Source organism: Suricata suricatta, chromosome 5 (assembly GCF_006229205.1).
Source record: "Suricata suricatta isolate VVHF042 chromosome 5, meerkat_22Aug2017_6uvM2_HiC, whole genome shotgun sequence".
Classification (NCBI taxonomy): Eukaryota; Metazoa; Chordata; class Mammalia; order Carnivora; family Herpestidae; genus Suricata; species Suricata suricatta.
The window spans coordinates 44,805,849-44,831,774 of NC_043704.1; the positions used below are offsets into that span (position 1 = coordinate 44,805,849).

The window sequence follows — 25,926 nt, forward strand, 5'->3', positions numbered from 1 at the left end:
GTATCCCTTGGGTAAATCCCTAGCAGTGCTATTGCTGGGTCATGGGGGAGTTCTATGGATAGTTTTTGAGGAACCTCCACACTGTTTTCCAGAGCGGCTGCACCAGTTTACATTGCCACCAACAGTGTAGGAGAGTGCCCCTCTCTCCACACCCTCACCAGCATCTATAGTCTCTTAATTTGTTCATTTTAGTCACTCTGGCTGGTGTGAGGTGGTATCTTAGTGTGGTTTTGATTTGTGTTTCCCTGATGATGAGTGATGTAGAGCATCATTTCATGTGCCTGTAGGCCATCTGGATGTCCTCTTTGGAGAAGTGTCTGTTTATGTCTTCTGCCCATTCCTTCACTGGGTTATTTGTTTTTTGGGTGTGGAGTTTGGGGAGGTCCTTGTAGATACTAGCCCTTTATCTGATATGTCATTTGTAACTATCTTTTCCCATTTTGTCGGTTGCCTATTAGTTTTCTTGATTGTTTCCTTTGCAGTGCAGAAGCTTTTTATCTTGATGAGGTCCCAAGAGTTCAGTTTTGCTTTCATTTCCCTTGCCTTTTGGGATGTGTCGAGTAGGAAATTGCTGTGGTTAAGGTCTAGGAGGTTGTTTCCTACTTTCTCCTCGAGGGTTTTGATGGTTTCCTGTCTCACATTCAGGTCCTTCAGCCATTTTGAGTTTATTTTTGTGTATAGTGTAAGAAAGTGGTCTAGTTTCATTCTTCTGCATGTTGCTGTCCAGTTCTCCCAGCACCACCTGCTAAAGAGGCAGTCTTTTTTTCGTTAGATACTCTTTCCTGCTTTGTCGAAAATTAATTGTCTGTACATTTGTGGTCCCAGTTCTAGGTTCTCTATTCTATTCCTTTGGTCTATGTGTCTGTTTTTGTGCCAATACCATACTGTCTTGATGATGACAGCTTTGTAGTAGAGGCTAAAGTCTGGGATTGTGATGCCTCCCGTTTTGGTTTTCTTCTTCAATATGACTTTGAGAAAGTCTGAAAAGAAGGAACTTACCTCACATTATAAAACCAGTTTATGAAAAACCCACAACTAATATCATCCTCAATGGGGAAAAACAGAGCTTTCCCCCTGAGATCAGGAACAGGACAGGTGTGTCCACTCTCACCACTGTTGTCTAACATAGTGCTGGAAGTCCTAGCATCAGCAATCAGACAACAAAAGGAAATAAAAGGCATCAGAATTGGCAAAGAAGAAGTCAAACTTTCACTTTTCGCAGATGACATGATACTCTACATGGAAAACCCGGCAGACTCCACCAGAAGCCTTCTAGAACTTATCAATGAATTCAGTAAAGTTGCAGGGTACAAATTCAATGTACAGAAATCAGTTGCATTCTTATACACCAAAAATGAAGCAGCAGAAAGAGAAATCAAGAAACTGATCCCATTCACGATTGCATGAAAAACCATAAAATACCTAGGAGTAAACCTAACCAAGGATGGAAAAGACCAATATGATGAAAACTATTGAAAACCTATGAAAGAGATTGAAGAAGACACCAAGAAATGGAAAAATATTCCATGTTCATGGATCGGAAGAATAAACATTGTGAAAATGTCATTACTACCCAAAGCAATCTACACATTCAATGCAATCCCCATCAAAATTGCAACAACATTCTTCTCAAAGCTAGAACAAACTATCCTCAAATTCGTATGGAACCACAAAAGACCCTGAATAACCAAACACTGTCTATTCTGAGAAATTTAGCAGATATTTCTTGTATTTGAGATTGTTTTGAAGAGTATTCTTTAGGTAGAAAACTATTATTTCCCTTACTGTTGACTACTGGGGTATATTTCTACGATCTATTCATTCTTTGGCAGTTCTATAGAAACTGAGATAAATGGTCCAATTACTGACAATTTTATGGAGATGTTGATTTACTACTGGATGTTTGCCCTTTTGGAACAACAATTTGATTCTATGCATTCTACTAATAGCTGCCTCCTTTTCTGCACCTTCTGAATAAGGACATTTTAAACTTTTTTGCTACTACATGTTTGAATAAACTATGACTTGTGAGTTGACAGAAAAATCCTAACAGTGGGAGTGAAAAAAATGATATCAGGTACTCCTTGAGACTACACATAGTTTTTTATAAACTTTCTGTATTCTGCAATAGCTAATACAGCAATGGAATAGAATGATTCAATAAATCTTTGTTAAAATAATACCAAAATGTCTTAAAGTAAATGTCTTAAAGTCATTTTTTTCCTTCTCAGTGCAAAGCTACTGTTGTTTTTTTTTTAAATAAGGGTTTCAATAATTTTTTAAGATTGTTCTTCATATAGAGATTGTTTTACATTGAGATGGCCATTATATTGTAGATAAGACTTACAAAAATTAGTCATAATCTGTTTTGACCGGAGCTATGAAAACACTATTTAAAGCCTTGAGTTTCTTAATATTCTTCCAAAAAAGAAAGAAAGAAAGAAAGAAAGAAAGAAAGAAAGAAAGAAAGAAAGAAAGAAAGAAAGAAAGAGAGGGAGGGAGGGAGGGAGGAAGGAAGGAAGGAAGAAAGAAAGAAAGTTCAGAGCCCCTGGAAGACAAGAAATATAAGAAAGGAAAGCACTAGAAAGGTAAAAAGCATTTCTGATGCTATGTAAGGGGAGAATGTTTAGTGGTTTGGGCTAACTGGAGTATATATAGTAAATGTTGTGGTTTTTTGTGACAGATGAGAAGATCACAACATTTATTAAATGTATGACTAGCAAATTTAACACCAAAGCCAAATAGTTTTTTCCACTATTTAATCTCTTCATAATTGAAACAAATGGAAATAACATAGGTCCTAAACAAAGCTACTTAGTTCCTTTATAGATCAAAGTGCTGAAGATGTCAAAATGGAAGAATTATATTTGCTATTAATTAAGATTATGCCAAATTCCCTTTCCTTTTTTTAATTTATAGAAATAATTGAACAACTTGATGAGGAAAGCAGGACTTGTGAGGTGACTTATTGATAAGTCTTAATGACTTTGCTCAGGAGCCTGGGAGTAAACCTGTTATTTGGTGACCTTGTCATGGATCAGATCCATACTTGGGTTCTTCTTGGGTCTCTGGGGTAAACGAGGCCATATTAATAGCAGACTTTAATAATGATTTAAGACTAAAGCAAATAAAGCTGTGTCAAGCAGGATAACAATATTTGGGTTCTTTTGAGCAAAATAGGAAGGTGTGGAAGTGATGAGGATTAACACTACTAGTTATATTTTTAATCAAATATTATTGAAAAGGTTTTCACTGGCAGTACTTGACTGTAAGGTATAACTTGCTTCCTAAATAGCAGACTGGCTTGACTTTGTTTTGCCTTTTTTCTCCTCTTTTTAATGAAGGAAAACAAGTTTTCTGATTATGATAGCTTATTTTTCCATCAGAACTAAAAAAAAATGATCTGTTTTCCAGAAGGGACAGAGGCAGAGAGTTTTGACATGCTTTCTAAAAAAGATATCGTTTTCTAGAAGAGTAGAAAGTTGAAGGGTATGAATTCAAAGGTTCTAGCTTGATTTTATCCTATAAGTTTGAGAAAAGTGCTTAATATTACTATGTTCATGTTATCTAATCTTTCAGATAGGATTTTTCATACCCTCAAAAGGGGTGGAAAACATAACCATGAGTAATACTTATATTAAAAATAGGCAGGTAACTACAGAATTAAGGAAGTCATGACAAAACAAAATGCTATAAGTACACCTAATGAAGAAATAATTAATCACAGTTTCTAGACAAAAGTGGTTTCGTTATTTTTAAGACAGAATGATTCTCTTTGGAAAATGTTGGCTTCAAATAATACCAATACACAAAGGGACATAGTAGGAACAAACAATAATCCTACATTTATTTAAAGTAATCTGTGTTTGATTTTTTAAGAATTAAATATTGATTTTGATTCTATGTGAGGGTAGATTCTCATTTCATACAGATATGAAAGTTATAGCTGTGATTTTTGTCAATCAGAAATATATGATTATGCTAGAACTTGATCAGTTAATGTAGTTAACCAAATGTCATTTTAAAGCAGGATATAAACAGGATGGCATTCAAATACACTAGTACTAATATACACACAAATATATATGCATATTTATCTATTATTTGAAGTATTATATTTGGTCATGATGTCAGAAGTATTCCTTTTGTTTATTTACTAGTTTGTTTGGAGCTATATGGGTGGTTTTAGGGTATGTTACAGTCAGTGGAACATGACTGGAATTAATTTGAAAAACCTCTACTACTACTAAATAACTTAGTAACTGACTTTATCTTTCTGGGCTTTACTTGTAAAATAAGGCTCTAAATTGAAGATTATAAGAAGAAATTTCTTGTTCTTTTTCTCATGAAGTCTATTGGAGAATATCCCAAACCTGTGTTTACTGGAATCCGAACTTAAAAAATACTAATAAATCTTTGGAGTCAATTCACATGCCATTAACTTGAATTTTTCTAACAAAATTATCCAAAAAAAATAGCTTAGTGGGTTGATTTATCTTTTCTTTGCTTAATTTGTCAAAATGGCATACAAATAAAATCTCATCCTTTTTCATTATACAGTTGGAGTAAAGATGATCTAGCATATACTATATACCTGTATACTAATTGTTTTAAAACTAAAATCTCTTAAATTTATTAAAAAAGATATAGATAAAGACTTGATAAATTAGGGCAAGAAATTAGCATTGAGCTTTTTTATCTTTGGTACTCATTTATCTCCTTTAGTCCAGTACTACCAACCTTACCTTTATCATTTGATATATTCTTTTAGGACATAATGAAATTTTCTTATAATTGCCAAAAGAATGAGTAAAGGGAGTACTAAAAAAATGAAGAGATATTTTCAGATACAAATATAATATGCTAGAAATTTATTTCTAAAAGTTAATAGGAAAATTGCATGTGGTGGCAAACATTCTGTGCATTATGTTGCTTAGAAAACAAAATACACACATTTTCAAAACTTTGATACCCCAACCTACTACTACTTCCATTTATTTTTGACTTATCTAATTTCTCATAGATTGTGATATGAATAAATAATTATATTCTCATATGTACTCCTTACATAAATAATAGGTATTGTGCTCTATTTAAAAGCTTGCAATTAAATTAAAAATAAAAAGTATTGACTTTTTACTGAAGTTTATGTTAACACGGTGGCTTTTTTCCCTCTTCAGGTTTACACTATCTTTACACTCTGGTACAAACTAGATAACTCTTGTTTAAAGCCAGCAGGAGGAGCTCTCACCTTGCTGGGTTCAATGCAATTAGTGTGCCAGAAAAACCTGAATTTGTGGGGGTTTTACATATGAAAATAATAGTAAAATTTAAACATTTATCACATATAATGGTATTAGAAATCTCAAAAGTCCTTAGTTTTATTTTAGTATCTGTTTATCATTCACTTGTCTGGAATGCAAATTTGAAATTTTACTGTTCTTATGAGTTTTTAAAAGGTATGATTGCAGTTTAAGGAGGAAAACAAAGCAATGGTATAAATCTTTTTTCTTAAAGCTAATAAGAAATAAATTCTAAGGATTTACACTTTTGTAGGTATACATATTTTCTTTTGTTTGTTTTGTAATGAATATACTTCACACTTTACAAATGCTAATATCAAGAACCAAGCAGCCTAACATTTTATATCAACTAATCAATTAATTAATTTTCAAGTCTATGAAAAATAAATCTCTATTGGCAGACTTTAATATTAAGGATGTTTTAATGCTCTGCTCCAATAAGTCTCTTGACTTAAATGGCGTGATTTATAGGTAGTACCAGTGAATTTTCTGTAGAAACTATTAATGAGAAAAATAGGATAAAAACTTATAAAGATTTGGGGTGCTTGGGTAGCTCAGTAGGTTAAGCATCTGATTCTTAATCTCAGCTCAGGTTATGATCTCACTGTTCCTGAGCCCAAGCCCTCTGTTGGGCTTTGCTGGGCTCTGTGCTGAGCATGGAGCCTTCTTGGGAGATTTCCTCTCTCTCCTCTCTCTCTCTGCCCCTCCTCTGCTCTTTCTTTCTCACTCTCTCAAAAGAAATAAATAATTTTAAAAAAACTTACAAAAATTTTGGATCAACAAAAGAAATAGTGATATTTTTCTGTATCTACAAAAATAAAAGAGAGGGAGGCACACGAAGAAACGGACTCTTACCTATAAAGAACAAAATGATGGTTACCAGGAAATCTGGGGGTGGGGATGAGTTAAATAGGCGATGGGTATGAAGATGTGTACTTGTTGTAATGAGCATTGGCAGTGTTCAATCACTGTATTGTATACCTAAAACTAACATTATACTATATGTTAACTAACTGGAACTTAAGTAAAAACTGTAAAAAGTAAAAAGAAAAACACTTAAAATTTAAAGGCTTTAAATGTTTTACAAAGGACATTCTAACATCATTCTCCTTGGTTGGAATCCGTATCTGTCAGTTTGTGATGTAAAGGAAAATTACTTAACCTTGTTGAGGCTCAGTATTCTTACTTGTAAATTGAGCATTTAGTAAAAGACATACCTTCTAAGACAATGTGGAGATTACTTGAAGAAGAAAATACATAGAAAGTTCTTCCTACAGTGACTGTGAATTAATATCATTATTTTGCTAGCCTGCAGAGAAATAATGATGTATTTCAAAAATATAAATGTGATAGATGAGTAACATTAAACTTTTGTGAGCCCCAAAGTGCATACTAGTGGTAAATACTTCTGAATTCTTTTCAATAGCATATATCAAAAATGAAACTAACTTTCATTTGATAATGAGATATACTTATAGCTTTGAACATTATTATAATAATACCTTTAGCTTCTTCCTCTAATAAATGAAATTGTTTTTGTTATACTGAATGAACCCAAATGACATCAAATATCGTTTTATATATTCTTGTGTGTGTATGACTGTAGGTATGTATGTATGTGTGTGTTTATGTATATGATATATGTATGTATCATTCTTAGTGTACTTTCTTTTACTTCCAGGCTTCTTAGAAATATATGTTAATAGGGAGTAGATGAAACTATAAAGAAATCCTTTTAAAAAGCTCTAGCCCTTTGTGTGTCTTTTTTTCTCTTTAGGTGATATTTGCAGCCGTTGAAAACCATTTGCTAAATCTATTAATTCTTGAGTTAGAAAATTGTATAGCCTAGCTCAGCCATTCTTTCTTCATTTATTAGCTGAGCTACTTCAATAAGAGCAATGCTCCTTCTTTCACTATTTCTTTATTCATAAGTAGTTTATATAGAAAGAGCAAAATAGGGGAGCCTAGGTGGCTCATTGAGTTGAGTGTCCAATTCTTGATATCACTCAAGTCATGATCCCAGGGTCATGGGATCAAGCCCTGGGTGGGGCTGTGTGCTAAGAAAGGAGCCTACTTAAAATTCTCTCTCCTGCTTATCCACTCTCCCCCACTCACATGTGTACACACATTCTCTCTCAAGTAATAAATACAGAAAAAGCAAAATAAAATGCTTTATTGTTTTCAGATTATTTACCAGCTTTTAAAATAAAGCTTTCCTAATATTCTATAAAAGTTGTTAGTAGGAATATTTTATTATTATGAATGTATATTTGAAGTGTTTTATTCCCTATAGTTATTAACCTTGTGTATGATCAGATTATCCAGTTTTGGCCAGTAGAAGCCTATACACGTTGGTTCTCAAGACTTTTTGACACAACCCTAGTAAAACATTGATATATTGATTGATTTCTGGTATAAGGATTCCAAAACATCACCAATGAAGTAATTTTACAAAAAAATAAAAATAAATGGAACTTCAGTCTGATCAAATTACTAAATATATTTACCAATTTAAAGAATATAAAGGGAATGAGGGAGCATGTTCAATGATACCTTACAATTAGAAAAATCTAGAATGTGGGACAAAATAACCTATTTTATTCAGCAAATTTTATTTGAAGTAATGATAAAGATAACTGGCCAGGAACTAAGGAAATATATTAAAACCACAATGAGATACCATTATACACCCGTTGGAATGCCTTAAAAAAAACTGGACAATACCAAGTCCTGCTGAGGATATGAAGCAACTGGAAAACTGATATTATGCTAATGGAAATTTGGAACATCATAGCCATTTTGGAATATAGTTGGACAGTTTCTTCAAAATATGGATTCTCCATAAACTTAGGCATCACAATTTACCAGGGAGAAATGAATGCATAGGGTCATATAAATACCTGTACATGAAAGTTTATGGTGGCTTTATTTATAATGTCCCCAACTGGAAATAGCTCACATCTCCATCAAGTAGGGAATTCCATACAATTAAATACTTTCCAACAATAACAAGGAACTATTGATACACACAGCAACATAGATGAATCTCAAATGCGTTATGCTACAAGAAGGAACCAGTCTCAAATGACCCCATGCTATGCTATTTCATTCATTTGACATTTTGAGAAAGGCAAAATCACAGGGACAGAAGTGGGATTAATGGTTTCTAGGGACTGGGCTGTGGAGGGTAATCACCATAAAGTATAACAAAGGAAATTTTGGGAGGTGATGGAAATATTTCATGGCTTGATTGGAGCAGTGGTTACATGGATGTGGGGCTTTGTCACAATTCATAGAAATGTACGCTAAGAAAGGGTGAATTTATTGTAAGTAAATCCTACCTCAGTAAATTTAACTTTTAAAAAAGTTCATGGGATAAAGTGTAGATTAAAAAACCAAAAAAGTAGATTATCAACTCAGTGTAACGACTAGCACTTATTTAGAGCTTGATTTTTCTATTCAAGTGAGTTGATACAATAGGGATATTAAACTCTGCCTGGATATTTGATGACATTAAGGGATTACTACTTATAGTAAAGAATTAAGATGCTGTATTTATATTAAGAGGATTTTTAATCTTAGAAATATATAAGGAAATTTTTATGGATGATATTACTGAAGTTTGCTTCAAAGAAATCCTACAGTGGGAGAGAGTAGGTAAAGACATCTGGATGTATGATTGGCTAAAATTGGTAATTATTGATCTGAATGATGAGTACAGGAGGGTTTTAATTTTACTGTTTTCTCTACATTCTAAAATATGTTTGAGAATTTTCCACAATAAAATTTAAATAATTGAAGCTTAGTTCTAGAAGGTGTGTTTAAAAAATTGATTTAAACAGTACTGAAAGAATATTCTGTCATGAGTAATTACAGTTCATCCCAGAAATTGATGTATGGTTTAATGCTTAAAAAATAATAAAATACAGTGATTCAAACAAGAAGAAACCCAGAATCCTTACAATAAACACCAAATAGCACACCCTCAGTTGAGTTTTTTAAAACTACAAATAGAAAACCCCACTTACTTAACTGTGGAATATAAAACTTACGATGAAATAAATACCAATGCATTGTTTCTCAGAGTGGTCCATGGCCCACTGGCATCTAAGGGAGTTGGAGGTAGTAGTTAAAAATAAAGATCTGCTGAATCATGGACCCTACACACTTACTTACCGGAAACACCAAAAAAATATCCTCCCCATTTGATCTTTATCTTTCCAGCCTCATTCTATCCTCCTAGTTCCCCCCCCCCAAATCCTCACTCCTAGTCCTGACTCTGGCAACTAACAACTGATTTAGTTAAAACTCAGTAACTTCATTCTGTAAGTAAACCATTTGTTTCTCATCACATCTGATTGAAGGGCCCCTTCATCCTAGGTCAGCTCAAATTGTATCTCCTTTGTGAAATTCTCCCATACCTCCCTACCAGCCTTAACATAACTTCATTGCTAGGCTATTATATAGTCTTCCATTTTAAAATCTAATGGACTATGTTCTAATCATCTGTTAGTCTGTCTTTTGAATAGGTCTAACAAACTTCTGGTCAGGGAAAAATATGCATGGTTTTTATTTTGCTTTTGCTGTCAGTATACCTGCACATACAATAATAATATGCCTTAAAGATAGTAAGATTATTAAAAAATGAGTTGGTTTTCGTATTCTGCCTATCATATATAAAGGCATTTAATAACATAAAAGAAACTAAAGAAGCCTGCTTTTAATACAGTTTTTCTTTATTTAAGTAGTGTAAGAAGACTATATGAATGTGGTAGGGAAAACAAAGGTTATTATTTCCTTGTTGGTTTGCAAGCTGGTCTACATACTCATGCAGGGCCAAGAGGGACTGCAGAAGGAGGCAGACCACTCCAGACTGGTAGGTGGGCGGGTTAGTAAGTAAGGGTACTTACGAGACTTGTCTTGGGCAGCTGCAAGATCTCTGCACCCATGCACCACAATCTGAAAGTTTATACAGAAGCTTGAACTGGGGTCAGTCATGTATACTATCCAGGTGGTCTCAACGACATGTTACTCTGCCAAGGCTGTGTCCCTGGAGTAGCTCCCACTTTGGGAACAGTAGGCAGAGCTTACATTTGAGAAGAGGGAAGGTGTGTGAGGGGGGCTGAGAAGGCTACAGTTGCTGAGTCCAGCTCGAGGGAGAGTCAACTGGAAATCACATCCTCTTGGTTACCTCCTTCAACCCTTGTCAGTTTTAAAAGCCAGCTATTAAAAATGACTGTTAATTCTGTAATTCAGTTATCTGCTTTATTTAGCATTGTTACATTCAAATTACCTATTTGAAATAAGCTATAGCTATTTCATGTATTTTATTATTACTTAATGTATATTAATATTTAGTATACAAAGTTAATTTTAAAGTAAGTAATGCAACTTATTAAAGCTAATGCAATGAACAACAGTAAAGGTAGTTGACATTAATGATTTAAATAACATTTTTTACATGAATTGAGAAATTCATATAAGTTTCTTTTTTAATTCCAGTTGTGTTGCTTGATACAACAGCTGTGCTGGGAGAGCTAGGATGGAAAACGTATCCATTAAATGGGGTGAGTTTAATTATATTTTTAAAACTTTCATCCTTATTAGGGTTTTAGGGTCTGTTATAATAGTTAAAGGATGAGTGGATTTTGGCTCTAGTTACGTGAATTTTAGGACATGGCTAAAATCTCATAGAAAAGATTAAAAGGCAATTAGGACTGGTAATGGATGAGAATAATGTATAAAACTCTGTTTTTTCCATTATTTTTAATACAGTGTTTATATATAATAACAGTAGGCCGTCTCCCATATAAATATTGTTTTCATAGAAAAAATTTCTATGTATAAGTTCAAGACAGTTTTTTGTATATAGGTTTATTAAATTTGGTAACCTCAGTGAGTATTTGTCCATAAACAAACTTTGTATTGTCATAAAAGTGGATTTTAGAGATACTAACAATTTTTTTATTAGAAAATATGAGTGTAATAAAGTAGTATGTGTTTTTTAACTTGACCATAAAAAGACATTATTATTAGGTTTTGTTAGCTGAGAGTACTTTTGAAAGGCATGTGTAATTTGAAGATATGTAATTTAGACACTAATTTTTCAAGTACTTGTATTATTTTAGCTGTGGTCATAATGGACTTTTTATGTGGTTTAATGTATTTTGCATCATTTTCACATTGCAATGTATTTCTTCTTCTTTTTCGATTTCAAGTTAAAATAAAAGGTATTTGAAGCTTTTTATCTAGGTTTTGTCTGAGTAAGGACAATGTATAGTAATGGAGGTAGTCAAGTGTTATTCAAGAGTACTTGGGTTAGCTTTTCTTCCTCTTTTTGTAAATCATATTTTTCTAAATTATCAGATTCTTAGTTGATATTTTATATTGTTTTTTTTCCATTACATCTGCAAATTTAAATTTGAGAGGGGAAGTTGACTGAAAAATATTTTATTTTTTAGAATCATTTAAATATTGTTGTTTGAATTTTGACCTTTTATATAAAGTCATTAAGTATCTATTTTCAACTATACATTTCTATAAAGAGTTAATAATTCTTTCTGTCTTTGTTCAGCAGGCTTTTTGTTTTCTTAGATTTGTTTGTTTCATAGACTGTTTAATAGGTTTTTTTTCTGAAATTTCATTTTATTTTCATAGAGCTCTCATCAAATCTTTGCTGAAAATATATCTTTGAAACTATATTTTTACATTCATCATCCTATTTTTAGTAAACATCAATATTTATTGCCTATATTAAACATGATAAATTTATTACAGTTACTTTCAAGGAATGAATGAAACTTTTTTCTAAAGTACTCCTGGCTCCTGGGTTGCTCAGTCGGTTACGTCTCCGACTTCGGCTCAGGTCAGATCTAACGTTCGTGGGTTCGAGCCCCGTGTCGGGCTCTGTGCTGACAGCTAGCTCAGAGCCTGGAGCCTGCTTCCGTTTCTGTGTCTCCTTCTCTCTCTGCCCCTCCCCCTCTCATGCTCTGTCTCTCTCTGTATCAAAAATAAATAAAACATTAAAAAAATAAAATAAAATACCCCTCCAAGATAGATACATATCTATGTTCTCAGTGTACAAAGTAATTGATAAGAACTTATAAATACCTTAAAAGTTTATGTGAACTAGTTTCTATTTTTTTGAAAAAAATGACAAAAAATTTAGTGATTATATTATCACTCATCTCATGGAGTCCTAGCCAAAAATCCTGTGAGGCCCAGCAGTTATATCCCTGCTGCCATGATTGTATTTGTCTTGATCAGGATGTGTTTCAAAGCAAACTGGTAATGAGGAGACATGGGGACTTAGTGAGTTACAAATAAACTTACTGCTATTGTTCTTGTAATGATCTTGTCATAGCTGTTATGAAAGGAAGATTTTTTCCTACTATACCTAGTTTATTAGTTTCAAAGAGAAAGGGCAGAATTGTCTGAAAAGTAATGCTTACCCCATAGTTTTCTATTTGTAGACACTGCACTAAGAATTTTACATCTTATTTCCATAATAGCCCTGTGAAGTGTATCTGAGTTCTGGTTCCCAGTTGGAGAAGCTTCTTAAAGAGAGTAAGGGACAACAAGTACCAACAAGTTATAGACTAAATAGTGACCAATGGGATTTATTTCAAACTAAATTATTTCTGACTAAAGCCTGTATCTTTATCATGGCACTGCTAACAGTGAGCTAGGAATTAGTGCAGCAAAAATTCTAAACCAAACAGATCCTAATTTTTAACACATATGTGTACTTCTTATTTCCTTTAAGATTCTGCCTTGTAAATATAAAGGCCATGGGCCATTCTGTATAAACTACAGAAGGAAAAGTAACACAAGGATTCAGGCTTTAACATGTAAATTGAATACTCAATTGCTTTGTAGTGTCACTGTTGGGATGATCTATATTACTTTTAGATTATCCCTCAAATAATAATGCATGTATAGCAAGTGAAAGCCATAGGAATACTTGAAGTTAAGAGTATATGGACATAGTTTATAATAAATACATGAATTAGAGGAAACAAACATGAATAAAGGAAAACAAAATGGATAGATGATTTAAGTAAGTTTTATAGAAAACATATAGCTTCAGTTTCTCTTTAATAAAGTGGGTACATTACTCACAAGAATGCTCTTTATAGGTAAAAACAAGTAAGGAAATAATCAGGAAAGATGAAGAACTTTGAAAAAGGATACTAAAGATGGCAAGAGAAAAAATCATGTAGACATCATAGTTAAATAATTTAAAATCTATAGAACCTGATAATTAGCTTATAACATTTAAACTACCATTTATATCTGTATATTAAAATTATATGCTTGAAATTATATGGCCTTCTTCAGGTTGTCACATTTATTGTGCCATTATATGAATGGCCATTTTAACTAAAATAGACTTTTTTCAAAGATACCACTTAAGTTGATTTTACAAATATGCCATGGGTAGAAAAGTTGGCTAGATGTTAAATTTGACAATTTTATGATATCAAGTATAATTAGTATTTCTCTGAATGAGGTATTTTCTAGGAATAACATTTTAATTGATATTTTTTTCTTTTTTAATGTTTATTTATATTACGGGGGGAGGGGGGAAAGCACAAGCCGGGAAGGGGACAGAGAGATGGAGACACAGAATCCGTAGAGGCTCTGGGCTCTGAGTTATCAGCACAGAGCCCTACATGGGGCTCAAACCCATGAATTGTGAGATCATGAGCTGACTTGAATGCTTAACTGAATGAGCCACTCAGGGACCCAGATAAAATTTATTTTCTATAAAGACTTGAACTAAGAGACATTTTTGAAACTATATACTATACAAAATACGTGATTTAATAGGTTAATAGATTTTTTTAATGTAAAATAGCCATCATACCAGTAATATTATGCAGATGTTGTTACAGAAGTAGACATTTACAATGTTTGTGAACAAAACCATTACTGGTTATTTGAGTAGTAGGTATGCACCTCTGGTTAAAGAATGTGGAAGATACATGAGTGAATAGTCTTGCACAAATGACTTCTTAGGCTTACAAAAATGAAAAAGATATATATATATATTGAAATATATATATGTATTTATTGAAATGTTTGCTTATCAATTCACTTGCACCAACATTTAAAATATGTGGTGTCCAGAATTCGATTAAAATTTTTTTAATGTTTATTTTTTTGAGAGAGAGAAAGAGACAGAGTGTGAGTAGGGGAGGGACAGAGAGAGATGGACACAGAATCTAAAGCAGGCTCCAGGCTCTGAGCTGTCAGCACAGAGCCCCACACATGGCTCAAACCCACAAGCCATGAGATCATGACCTGAGCTGAAGTTGGATGCCTAACTAACTGAGCCACCCAGGTGCCCCCAGAATGCAACTTAACAAACCTTAATTTTATGCTCTTTGTGCCGACTATCTTTTCAGAGTGGTTAAAAGCATGCTTACATAACTTGAGGAGTCTTGTAGTATAGAGGTAATTCTGCACAATTATAAGGCAAAGAATATCTTCAGGTAATTTTGAGTAATAACTTGTGAAAGAATAATAAAGAGAGGGATTAATTCTGGTTAGAAAAAATTGAGCCACCTGGGTTGCTCAGTCGCTTAAGTGTCTGACTCTTGATTTTGGCTCAGGTCATGATCTCACAGTTAGTGAGATTGAGCCTCATGTCAGGCTCTACAACTGAGAGTGCAGAGCCTATTTGGCAGTCTCTCTCACCCTCTTTCTCCCTCTGCCCCTTCCCTTCTCTTTCTCAAAATAAATGCAAAAATTAAAAAAATTGGTAGTAGGATGTGACATCAGCTCTTTCTTATAAACTGTGAAAGAATCACAGATAGGCTGGAGAAGAAGATGGAAAGCATCTGTTGGGCAAAATATAAAAATAAAATAAAATAACTTGAGCAAAGGCACAGAATTCTCAAATGTGTCCATTGTAATAGGAATGTTGAGGATAATTTATGTGGTTGGGTGAAGAGTTTTATGGGAGATGAGACTGTAATGATAGGCTAACCATATTGTGGGAAACTTAGGATTTCAGTTTCTTGATTGATTTAGTGTATACCTCACTCCCAGTTAATAGAAGTAAAAGTAAAAATGTTCTGGATTTAGTTAAGCAAACACACAAAAATTCATAAAAGTTTCTTTTGTTTTAGATAATAATGTAGACCCTTGGAAATGAAAGGCAGGCACATTAGAAAATTGTTAGGATAGGATGTTCAAAATATAGGTGATATGACATTATTGATATATTGAGAACACAGTAAAATTGAATAATTACACTTGTATATATACTAAAGCTTGGTTTTAGAAAAGAAAGAATACATCAAAGATTTTGGTAACCAGTGGTTGTAATTCTTAGTACTATGCTCTCAGTGCCTAATGTCAAGAATTTTATGTCTATATAATTTAAAAATCTTAAGAACTTTATCCTATGTGTCCCTTCTGTCCTTGATCTGTCAGTGTACTACACTAACATTATCAAAATGATGATGATATAGCAGAGTAACCAATAGTGCTCTGGTAATCAGTGAAGGAATGCTACATGAATAAAAATTTTTATATAACATATAGAAGTTATTAGTGAATACTGAGGAAATTTTTTCATAAATATTAAGTATTATACAGGATGTGGATTTTCCTTTTGCTATAAATCACTAATAACTAACTGGTTAATACTAAATCTTATTCCGTGCAAAACTGAAAGACCTATTTTAATTTTAAAAATCTGGGAAGGAGGTAGTTTTTAAGAAGTCATGCCATTTTAATGCTAATGAGAAAAAAAGAAACATGAAAGATATTGTTCATGCAATAACTGTACAAAAGAAGAAATTAAAAATATACATCTCCTCAGTTCTCATAATCTGAAAAAGGATTAAAGAAGACTTGTATAAATATTCTTGAAACATTTACTCATGGTTTACTCCTTTCAGTTGATAACTTTATTACAGTTTGTTTAGGCCAATATATAACATTGTAGATGAAATAGGAAAATATAGTAAGACCTGTAGTTGATTGACCATGACATCCCAAACCCTTAATACCCATTACAGATATGGTCACATTCAATGCTTCATAGCACTGGGTATGCCACAGTGGGGCATCCTGGCTCAATATTAATTCTGACTAATGAAAACCAGACTAATAACTACTCCACAACAGAAAAATAAAGACTTTTCATAATATAGAAAAGAAATTTCATGTTTAAATACATGTTTACTTTGAGCTTTATTAATTATATTTGATACTACTTAAAATTTAATAGCTATGTGTTTTTTTAAATTTTGATACTGTAATAGAAAAGATAAAAGACTTGTTTGGACATCCACATACTGATTATAAAAAGTACTTCTACCTGAATAAAATTTGATAGTTGAGGGGCACCTGGGTGGCTCAGTCGGTTAAGCATCTGACTTCGGCTCAGGTCATGATCTCACAGTTCGTGGGTTCAAGCCCCGCATCAGGCTCTGTGCTGACAGCTAGCTCAGAGCCTGGAGCCTGTTTCGGATTCTGTGTCTCCCTCTCTCTCTGACCCTCCCCTGCTCATGTTGTCTCTCTCCCTCTCTCTCTCAAAATAAATAAAAACATTAAAAAAAAATTTTTTTAATCTGATAGTTGAAAGATAATATTTCATAGTAATAATTCCATAATCCATTATTTGAATTATACGTAATATTATATGTACTTAATGTTGGGGTGCCTGCATGGCTCAGTCGGTTAAGTGTCTGACTCTTGATTTCAGCCGAGGTCATAATCTGTGAGATTGAGCCCTGAATGGACTCTGCATGGACATTGGGCTCTGCATGGACAGCCTGAAGTCTGCTTGGGATTCTCTCTCTCCCTCTCTTTCTGCATCTTGTCTGTGCTTGTGCTCTCTCTCTCTCTCTCTCTCTCTCTCTCTCTCTCAAAATAAGTAAACATTTTAAAAAATACTTGATGGAAAGAACTTGATTTTTTAAAGTTTTTTTTTAAATGTTTATTTTTGAGAGAGAGTGTGTGAACTGGGGAGGGGCAGAGAGAGAGAAGGAGACACAGAATCAGGAGCAGGCTCTATGCTCTGAGGTGCCAGCACAGAGCCCAATGTGGGGCTGGAACTCAAAAACCATGAAATCATGACCTGAGCTGAAGTCAGATGCTTAACTGACTGAGCCACCCAGATGCCCTGAAAGAACTTGATTTTTAAGCACTCCATCAGCTCACCTGAAAGATTTTCACTATTTCTTTTTTTCATAGTAATAATTTTAGCAAGGAAATAAAAGGTTTGATTTTCCCCATTCCCCCCTGTCCCCAACCCTCCTGTTTTAGCTACCTGGAAAATATAATAGATCAGATCTTTGTTACAAAGTTGTAGTGGACATAGATATAGGCACACCAATACTCAAAATCAAACTTCCCTTTCAACAGTGAAGTACACTTTAACAAAAAGAAGAAGAAACTGAATGCTGGTAGAAAAAAAGTGCTATTGGGTATTAATTAAGTTGCATTTTATGTTAGTTGTGACAGATAGATATTAGAAAACTTTGTTTCTGAGGTGGCAAATATTGGTTTCAAATATCATATCATATATGTATTTTTTGCATGTTGTGACTTCCATGATCTTTAGGGTTTGAATAATCCAAGATGACACAAGATATGTGATCCTGCCTTTTAAATGTAGTGAATTAGTATTAAGAAATTTACTCTGAAGCAATTAGGAAAATAGTGATTCAGGTCATTCATGTCTAAATACAGCTGTAAGTGAACTTATTAATTCAATTACTAAAATAATTTTTATAATGAGAAAATGAAAGATTTGTATAATAAAAGAGTCTTATATTACAATTAAACTATGTGGAAAGGTACTGTATTCCATATGCCAGAGCCTGTTTTAAGGCTGGCTAGGAAACATAAAATCCACGGAAGGTAGAATTTCTTTGAAAAGAACACAGGAATATGAATTACCCCAGCTGTAGGCTCTTTTATCAACTCATGCTTGGGTAAATGACCTTCCCTGCATGTAGACAATGCAAGGAAACAGGTGAATAAATATGCATAGCTTATTAGAGTCCATAAATTTCCAAATATTTAATATCTGAGCAACTGTGATTTTTTTGTTTTTTTTCCAAGTTTTATTTAAATTACAGTTTGTTTATATACAGTGTAAAATTAGTTTCAAGTGTAGAATTTTGTGATTCATCACATACATACACATCCTATGCTCTCATATCAACTACCCTCATTAATAGTCATCACCCATTTAACCCATACTGCTGCCCACCTCCCCTCCAGTAATCCTCAGTTTGTTCTCTAGAGGTAGGAGTCTTTTTTCTGGCTTGCCTTTTTCTACTTTCCCCACCCCTGCCATGCTCATCTATTTTTTTGCTTAAATTCCACATATGAGTGAAAGCATATGGTATTTGTCCCTGATTGAATTGTGTTGCTTAGCATAATTGTCTCTGGCTCCATCCACATTACTGCAAAAATGACAAGATTCCATTCTTTTTTATGGCTGAGTTATATTCAACTCTGTGTGTGTGTGTGTACGTACATACCACAACTTCTTTATCCATTTATCAGTTGATGGACATTTGGGCTCTTACCATAATTTGGCTATTGTTGGTAATGTTGAGCAACTGTGAATTGTGGCACTTTTCTGTGAACTATCTCAGAATATTCTTTCCTATATAGTAACATCCTCTCCAAAATAATAAATAAGTGGATTATTTTCTTATTTTTTACCAGTTGAAAGAACATGTATTGGATAGTGATGAAACTAATTCTATAGAGAGGAAGAGAAGTAAGAGTAAAGCAGATAATAGTGATCTGGGAAATCAGATGTGAGGTATTTACTGACCTGTGAATATATAATTAGCTTCATATCCTCTGGGCAGCTGAAAATAAGTATGTATGTAATTAATGTTTCCAGTATCTCTGCTGTTTTTTACTGTATATTCTTGTTGGTGTCTTCCCATATGCATATATATATTTTAATGGTGGGAGTCACTTTAAGACCATTACCTTTTTTTATATAACATAATCTTTCCTTTATTCTCTTCATTTTTTACACTACTACTTAGAAAACTTTAACTTCTAGTCTAGTTACAACAGAAGTTTACAGTTGCTCTTTAAAAATAAACTCCTATATTATATAATTTAAACTCAGTTTCTGATTTTATCAAAAAGTTCTAATTGTTTTAATCAGAATAATTCAAGCTGTTTATAAACCATTTCATTCAGGAGCACCTGGTGGCTCAGTCAGTTAAGCATCCGACTCTTGATTTCGGCTAAGGTCATGATCATGGTTCAATTTATGCTCATTTTGGACTCTGCTGTGAACACAGAGTCTGCTTTATTCTTTCCCTTTCTCTCTGCCCTCCTACTGGTGTGCATGCACACACAAGTTCTCTCTCTCTCTCTCTCTCTCTCTCTCTCTCTCTCTCTCTCTCTCTCTCTCGCTCTCTCTCTTTCAAATTAAATAAAGTTTAAAAAACTCATTTCATTTATAAACCAAACAGTCTACATCTAAATCCAAAGCAAGCACATGCAAATGCTAAATTCTCTTATGAACTCCTAAGGGATTATTAGTAAAATACTTAACAACTAGATGAAATATAGTAGGTCAGATATTCTTATAAACTTGTTTGTATTTTAAGGATTGGCTTATTCTTAAACCCCACCTCCAATCTCCAAACCCTGTTGTTCTGCCTCCTTAAAACTCTTTCAGATCATCCTGTATCATTACAGATCAGTTTGGTTCCTCATCACCTTCTCCAAATCATCATGGTCATGTTTTAAATTATCCACTTGCTTTAGGTTTTTCTTCAGCCCCTTCCACCAACCTTTCCAACCCATCCTTTGTCCTGTGGCCAGACTGATCTGAAAATTGAAGAACTAATCTTGTCCCTATTTAATCCCTACTCTCCTTACCTACCATTTACCCAACAGCCCACAGTGGTTTCCCACTTTTCACCTTCTGATGTCCTCTGCCCTTTAGCCACTCCCATCTTCCATGGGAAGAGACTTTTTTAGTTTCTTCTATGTAACTTTCTATTACTTTCATGTAAGATCATGCTATTGAGTTTATATGGAAATTTCTCTTGTCAATTTTTATCTTCTCTGTTTTATTTTTCCTGTTGGTCTTTTAAAGCAAGGAAGATTTTCCATTTTTCTGGGTAGACTTAAACTGAAGAAAGTTGAATTAGGAAACTTCCTTTTTGGGATACCTAAAACTCAGTACATATCCTAGCATTTACTTCACAAAATTTAAATGTCTCCCTCCTACCAGATTATACGCTCTAAAAGGATTGGGTTGCATGTATCATCTGTATCAATTAGACAGTATAGTGACTGACGTATGACAGATGTTCAGTAAAAGTTGGTTGAATAGCTACATAGATATATAAGTAGCAAATTATTTTAGATAAGCTATTGGTTAAGATATTTTAGATAAGATAGTGGTTTTACAACTCTCACTAGAGCTGGAACAGTTTGATTTTACTTTTGGGCCAAATCAGCTATGAAGAAAAGACAAAATGCTTGTGATAATTGAACTGAGTATTTCTTATTTAGCATTGATCGTGAGCCCAGGCAGAACAGTTTATATATTCCCTTTTTTGCATTTTAGACCATCCCATCAATTTTCTCATTATTTTTTTTCCTTAAAAGTAAGTTGAAAGGTGTGTGGGCAAGATACTTACCTATGAAATAAAGACTATAAAAGAGCTTAAAAGGTATTTGAGTAACCCTAATCAAGCCATGATACACTTTCAAAGAATTAATGACTGGTTTAGAACAGTTGATGATCTGAATCACATCTGGGAAGTATTAACCCCAGATGGATATTAATCCTGCATTTTGTTATTAAAGATGAAGATAAAAAATAGAACATATGGATTTTTAATGGTTGATAGATGGACTGCAAATTTTAGAAAATTTATGTTAACCAGTCAAGCTTCAAAAAGCATAGGTCAGCATTAAATGTTAGATTTTTGTAATCTGTATTCCATGCAATTAGTAATTTGAACTAATGTACCATAGTAAGCAAAATAGGTGTTAAAATGGTTTGACTTTGTTTTATTTTAGCGAAGCAATACCTGTTGTGACCATAAATGTAATACTTAGTCTTCATCTCCCTCATAATTAGGAAGCAATATACCAAAATATTTCAATGTAATTGAAAAAGTCTTAGAAATAAAAGCATGAAACTAGGTTTTAAAAATACACACACACACACACACACACACACACACACACACACACATTTTATCCTTTGAATGTCTGTGCATTCTATAGACCACATTTGGAAAGGTAAAATTGAATCTGTATTGTTGATTTAGATTGCTCACTGTAATAATTTTATTCATTTAATCAAATTATATGCTTTCCTTAAATGCAGTATTTTCTGATGCACATTAAAAGGGATTTCTTCATAGTTTCTATTGAGAATTGCTCTGAGAAATACCCACATTATAGATCTTACAGTGAAGAAGTAGATAAGAAAACATATAATTTTTTTCATTCTTTCTACTTATGAATACTCTATTAGTTGTTTGTATGACAAGTCCTGGTTTGCCTGGAATAGTCCTGGGTTATTTTTGTTGTCCAAGAATAATTATTAGTTGTGTCCCATTCATTTTTAAAAGTATCCTTATTTGGATGGTAAAATGTATTGCTAATGTTCAGGTCATAGCAATTGTATTAAAGATAAACCCCAAATATATAATTCAGTCACAAAAGAGTATTATTCTACCTATGTAAGAGTCTGAAGTGAATATTCCCAGTTGCCAGGAGTTCCTCCTCCTATTCTCCATGGAGAGGATCCTCCTTCTTAAAAGTTTAGGAGTGGCACATAGTATATTCCCTCATATTTTGTTGGCCACAACTTGTTCACATTATTATACCGAGCTACAGAAGAAGTAGAAAATATAAGTTGATCTGGGAAGAAGATAAAATGGATTTTAGTTGAATGGAGTAAACTACTAGTTGTCATGTAATATCAATTCTCCATTTTCTCTCTCATTAATATAATTTTTATTTTGAGACAGCAGTGTGTCTAAGTAAAGATATTCTAAAGTGTCTAGTGTATTTTGCAGCCAGTTGTGACCAAAACATTATGTTTTATCCAATGAGATATAAATGGATATGTTTTCTGTAGGATGGCTGCTTGAAATGGGCTCTATCAACTAGAAGTCAAATCTTTTTGTTAGATACATCCCCCATTTGCTATCTAGAATGCAGCTATAATATCTAGAGATTCACAGCCATCTTGTTGAACATCAAGCTGAACTTGAGGATGAGATCATAGGCCAGGATGATGGAGTTGCATATTATATAACCATTAAAATTATATTTAAATTGTAGACTTAAATAATATTGGAATATTGTCTTATAATACTAAGTGAAATAAATAACAAAAAACTTATTTTAAACTGTTTGTGCTAGCACAAAAAAAACATGAAAGGAAATAAAACCACTTACTAAGAATATGTTTCTCTTTGTCCTGAGAATATGGGCGATTTGGTTTTTTGTTATCATCTGTTTTTTGAGAATTCTCTATAATAGTTATACCTTTCTTTTATTATTAAAAAAGAAAACATGTACTAAATACATATTTATTTGTTTCAATGTGTTTAATGTATAATTTTAAAAGTATTTAGTGTGATTTAATATTGATATTTTCCTAACAATCATAAAATGACTTCAAGTTGCTTCTGTAATCCAGAGTTAATATATAAAATCAATATATATTATATGAATGCAAAAAAATACCTCAAATGCAAGTCATCTATATAAAATTTTAGAATGGGCCCTTTGTCCAAAAGGCATTCAAGACTGTATTTTTTCTAAGGGTCAACAGTATTTCTGTCCTTTGTTTTGTTAGTCATTAAAAAACCACTATAAAATCCATAATAGCTCTTTCTCTCAATAGCATTCATACATTTCAGGGAAAAAATGTCACATACAAATAATTGTTACAGTTTTATTATGGTAATGAAATAGTATGATATTTAGAAATGTATTTTATTGTCATTCCCCAATAGGGTCTCTACAAATACCAAAAACAAAGGGTTTTTTTTAACAAACATAAGTTCCATCCAATGTCAGTTACCTATTTTATGTGTTTTATATTAAGCTTCAGGTGAATTTTCTGTCTCTGTTTATTAGCATTATTTGGTGCTGAGTAATTATTTTGCTATGTGTTTATTAACAGACCAAATTTTCTCTTATGTCATCTATTTACTCATTTTCTAATTTGCTTTCAAGTAGATCCTCATAGGTCCTAGAATTAGATCATACTGCATAAAGAAAGAAGAATAAGCTACTCCTTGGTTCTGGTTCTTCAGGTTTACACCTAGGAAGCAGAGAGGATGCTATTCAACCAGAAGTGCACCTTTCTGTAGTGTCAGTCCTGGACTGGCTCTTCTCTTCACAGTCTCACTCTCTGTCTAGAAAAACATCCCTCAGTCAGTATCTACAAAATTTGCTCTTTGGTAGCTGGTTCTTTTATATATAACTTAACGTATCATTTATCTCTGAGAACAGGTTACAAACATAATCATAAATTCTAATATAGCTGCATATGTAGAAAGAACAGCAAAGTAAAGGGAGAGGAATGCCAATTAAAATTAAAACGTAGTTCAGTGACTTGCTTTATGTAAGAATTTTTCCAAATGGGTTCCAAAATTCACAGTTTTTTTGTTGTTGTTGTTAGTGACCTGATTGACAATGTGAATAATGTAATAGAAGTCTTCACAACAGGGGTTCCAGTGTGGCTCAGTTGGTTAAGAGTTGAACTCTTGGTTTCAGCTCAGGTCTTGATCTCAGGGTCATGAGTTCATGCCCTGTGGTGAGTTCCATGCTGGGAGTGAAGCCTACTTAAAAAAGAAAAAAGAAATCTTCACAACAATTTTTGGTTTTTAGTATATATAATTCGGCAATTTCTCCCTTTGCTGATGGAAAATATAGCATGTGGCAATGAACTAGTCTTCCTTGGTGAATTAGGCAGTGCTATCACTTAGTGCTAGGCTATTCTCAAGACAAAATGTTTTTCCCTCAATGCATAATTTTTAACCCTAAAACCTTAAAACTTCAAAACCTAAAGCAAATGAATGGGAAAATTATTAATTTTATAAAGTTTTACATTAGTTGGGTTTTAAGAAATCAGTATTGTTGTATTTACCTGTTTAGAAATAAATATTGCTAAAGAAAGAAAACATCTGTTGAAACTAATGGTACATTATTGAAATTTAGCCCTTAACTAGGACACTGCCTAGAAATGAAGGGCTGCCTTTCCATATGTTACTATTTTATATTCACTATGCAAACGGTTTTTAATGTTCAAGTAATAAGTGTGCCTATGTAATTATTTAATATTTGTAATGGGACTTAAATATTGTTATTGGGAGCCATGCTAAGGATAAGGATCTAGATTTATATTGAAACTGCAAAAATATAGCTGATAGAAAAAATCTGTCATTGCATGAATGGTAGAGAAGGATAGTTTTCCCAACCTCGGCAATACTTTCCTGGCTTCCTCTCCTAACCCTCACTGACCACCTATCTCATCTAGAGAGTTCGAGTAATCACTCAAAGTTTCAAAGTATTCTTCTATTCCCAGTATTTAAGGTATTTAAATAATATGTATGACCAATGAATCTTTATTTTTACATCTAAGACACATAAATTATTAGACAATATTAGTATCTAGTAATGACTAGTTAAAAGTACAACCTAATAAGGAATTATTACTATATATCGTAGCATATGTCGTATCATGTGACAAATTTCTACCAACTTATTGCCTTGAAATAGCAGGAACTTATTTTATTTTCTCATGGTTCTAGAGACCAGAAGTCTAAAATCAAGGCATTGACAATATCACATTCCCTCTGAAGATTCTAGGAAAACATCCTTTCCTGGGTTTTCTAAGCCTCTGGTGTTTTCCAGAAATCCTTGTCATCTCTTGGCTTGTAGCTGCATTTCTCCACTTTCTGCCTCTGTCTTTACATGGCTGTCTCCCCTATGTGTGTGTCTGTGTCTTACAAAGACACCAATCATTGGATTTTGGGTCTGCTATTAATACCTTTTGACTTTAGCTTGTTACATATGCAAAAATTATATCTCTGTTTCAAAATAAAATTATATTTATAAGTTCTAGATGGACTTGTAAGGTAGAGGGGACACTATTCAACCCACTATGTGCCAGCATATTAATTTTCATAGTGGTATAAAAGGTATACTCATGATTTAAAGTAAAGCAATGTGAGAAATACATAGATTGATTCAATATGAAGTCAATATAGTTGTTCAGTATCTTTCTTTGAGGTTAACATCTGACATTTTGAATAAACTCATTCTCATTAGAAGTAGTTGGGATGTTAAAAATATTGAGTTATTACTGGTAGAATAATTGCCCTGTGTCTTCTGTCTTTTAGTATTTCTTTATAAGCAGAGTCCTGTTGCCATGGAGGAGTCTGTCTTTAGTGAAATCTGAAGAAACACTATTAAATACAATATGGACTCTAGAAGAAACATAGGGATTTGAGGAATTTGCAAATGTTTTTCTGTAATTTCAGGAAATAATCTTAATTTGCAATTTAGATATGGTCTCCAACAGCCCTTATGTAGATCTTGAAAAAGTTTCTGAAATGATGGAGGTATGTAA

At 33.1% G+C, this 25,926-nt stretch overlaps 1 protein-coding gene across 2 annotated transcripts in view; it reads left to right on the plus strand.

Moving 5' to 3' along the window:
- Positions 1 to 25,926, plus strand: part of EPHA6 (EPH receptor A6) — an 852,931-nt gene that overhangs the window by 64,157 nt on the left and 762,848 nt on the right. For both annotated transcript variants that reach the window (XM_029939169.1, XM_029939170.1), the window contains exon 2: positions 10,806 to 10,870. In XM_029939169.1, coding sequence (XP_029795029.1) covers positions 10,806 to 10,870 — 65 coding nt within the window. The remainder of the gene's footprint in view (positions 1 to 10,805; positions 10,871 to 25,926) is intronic.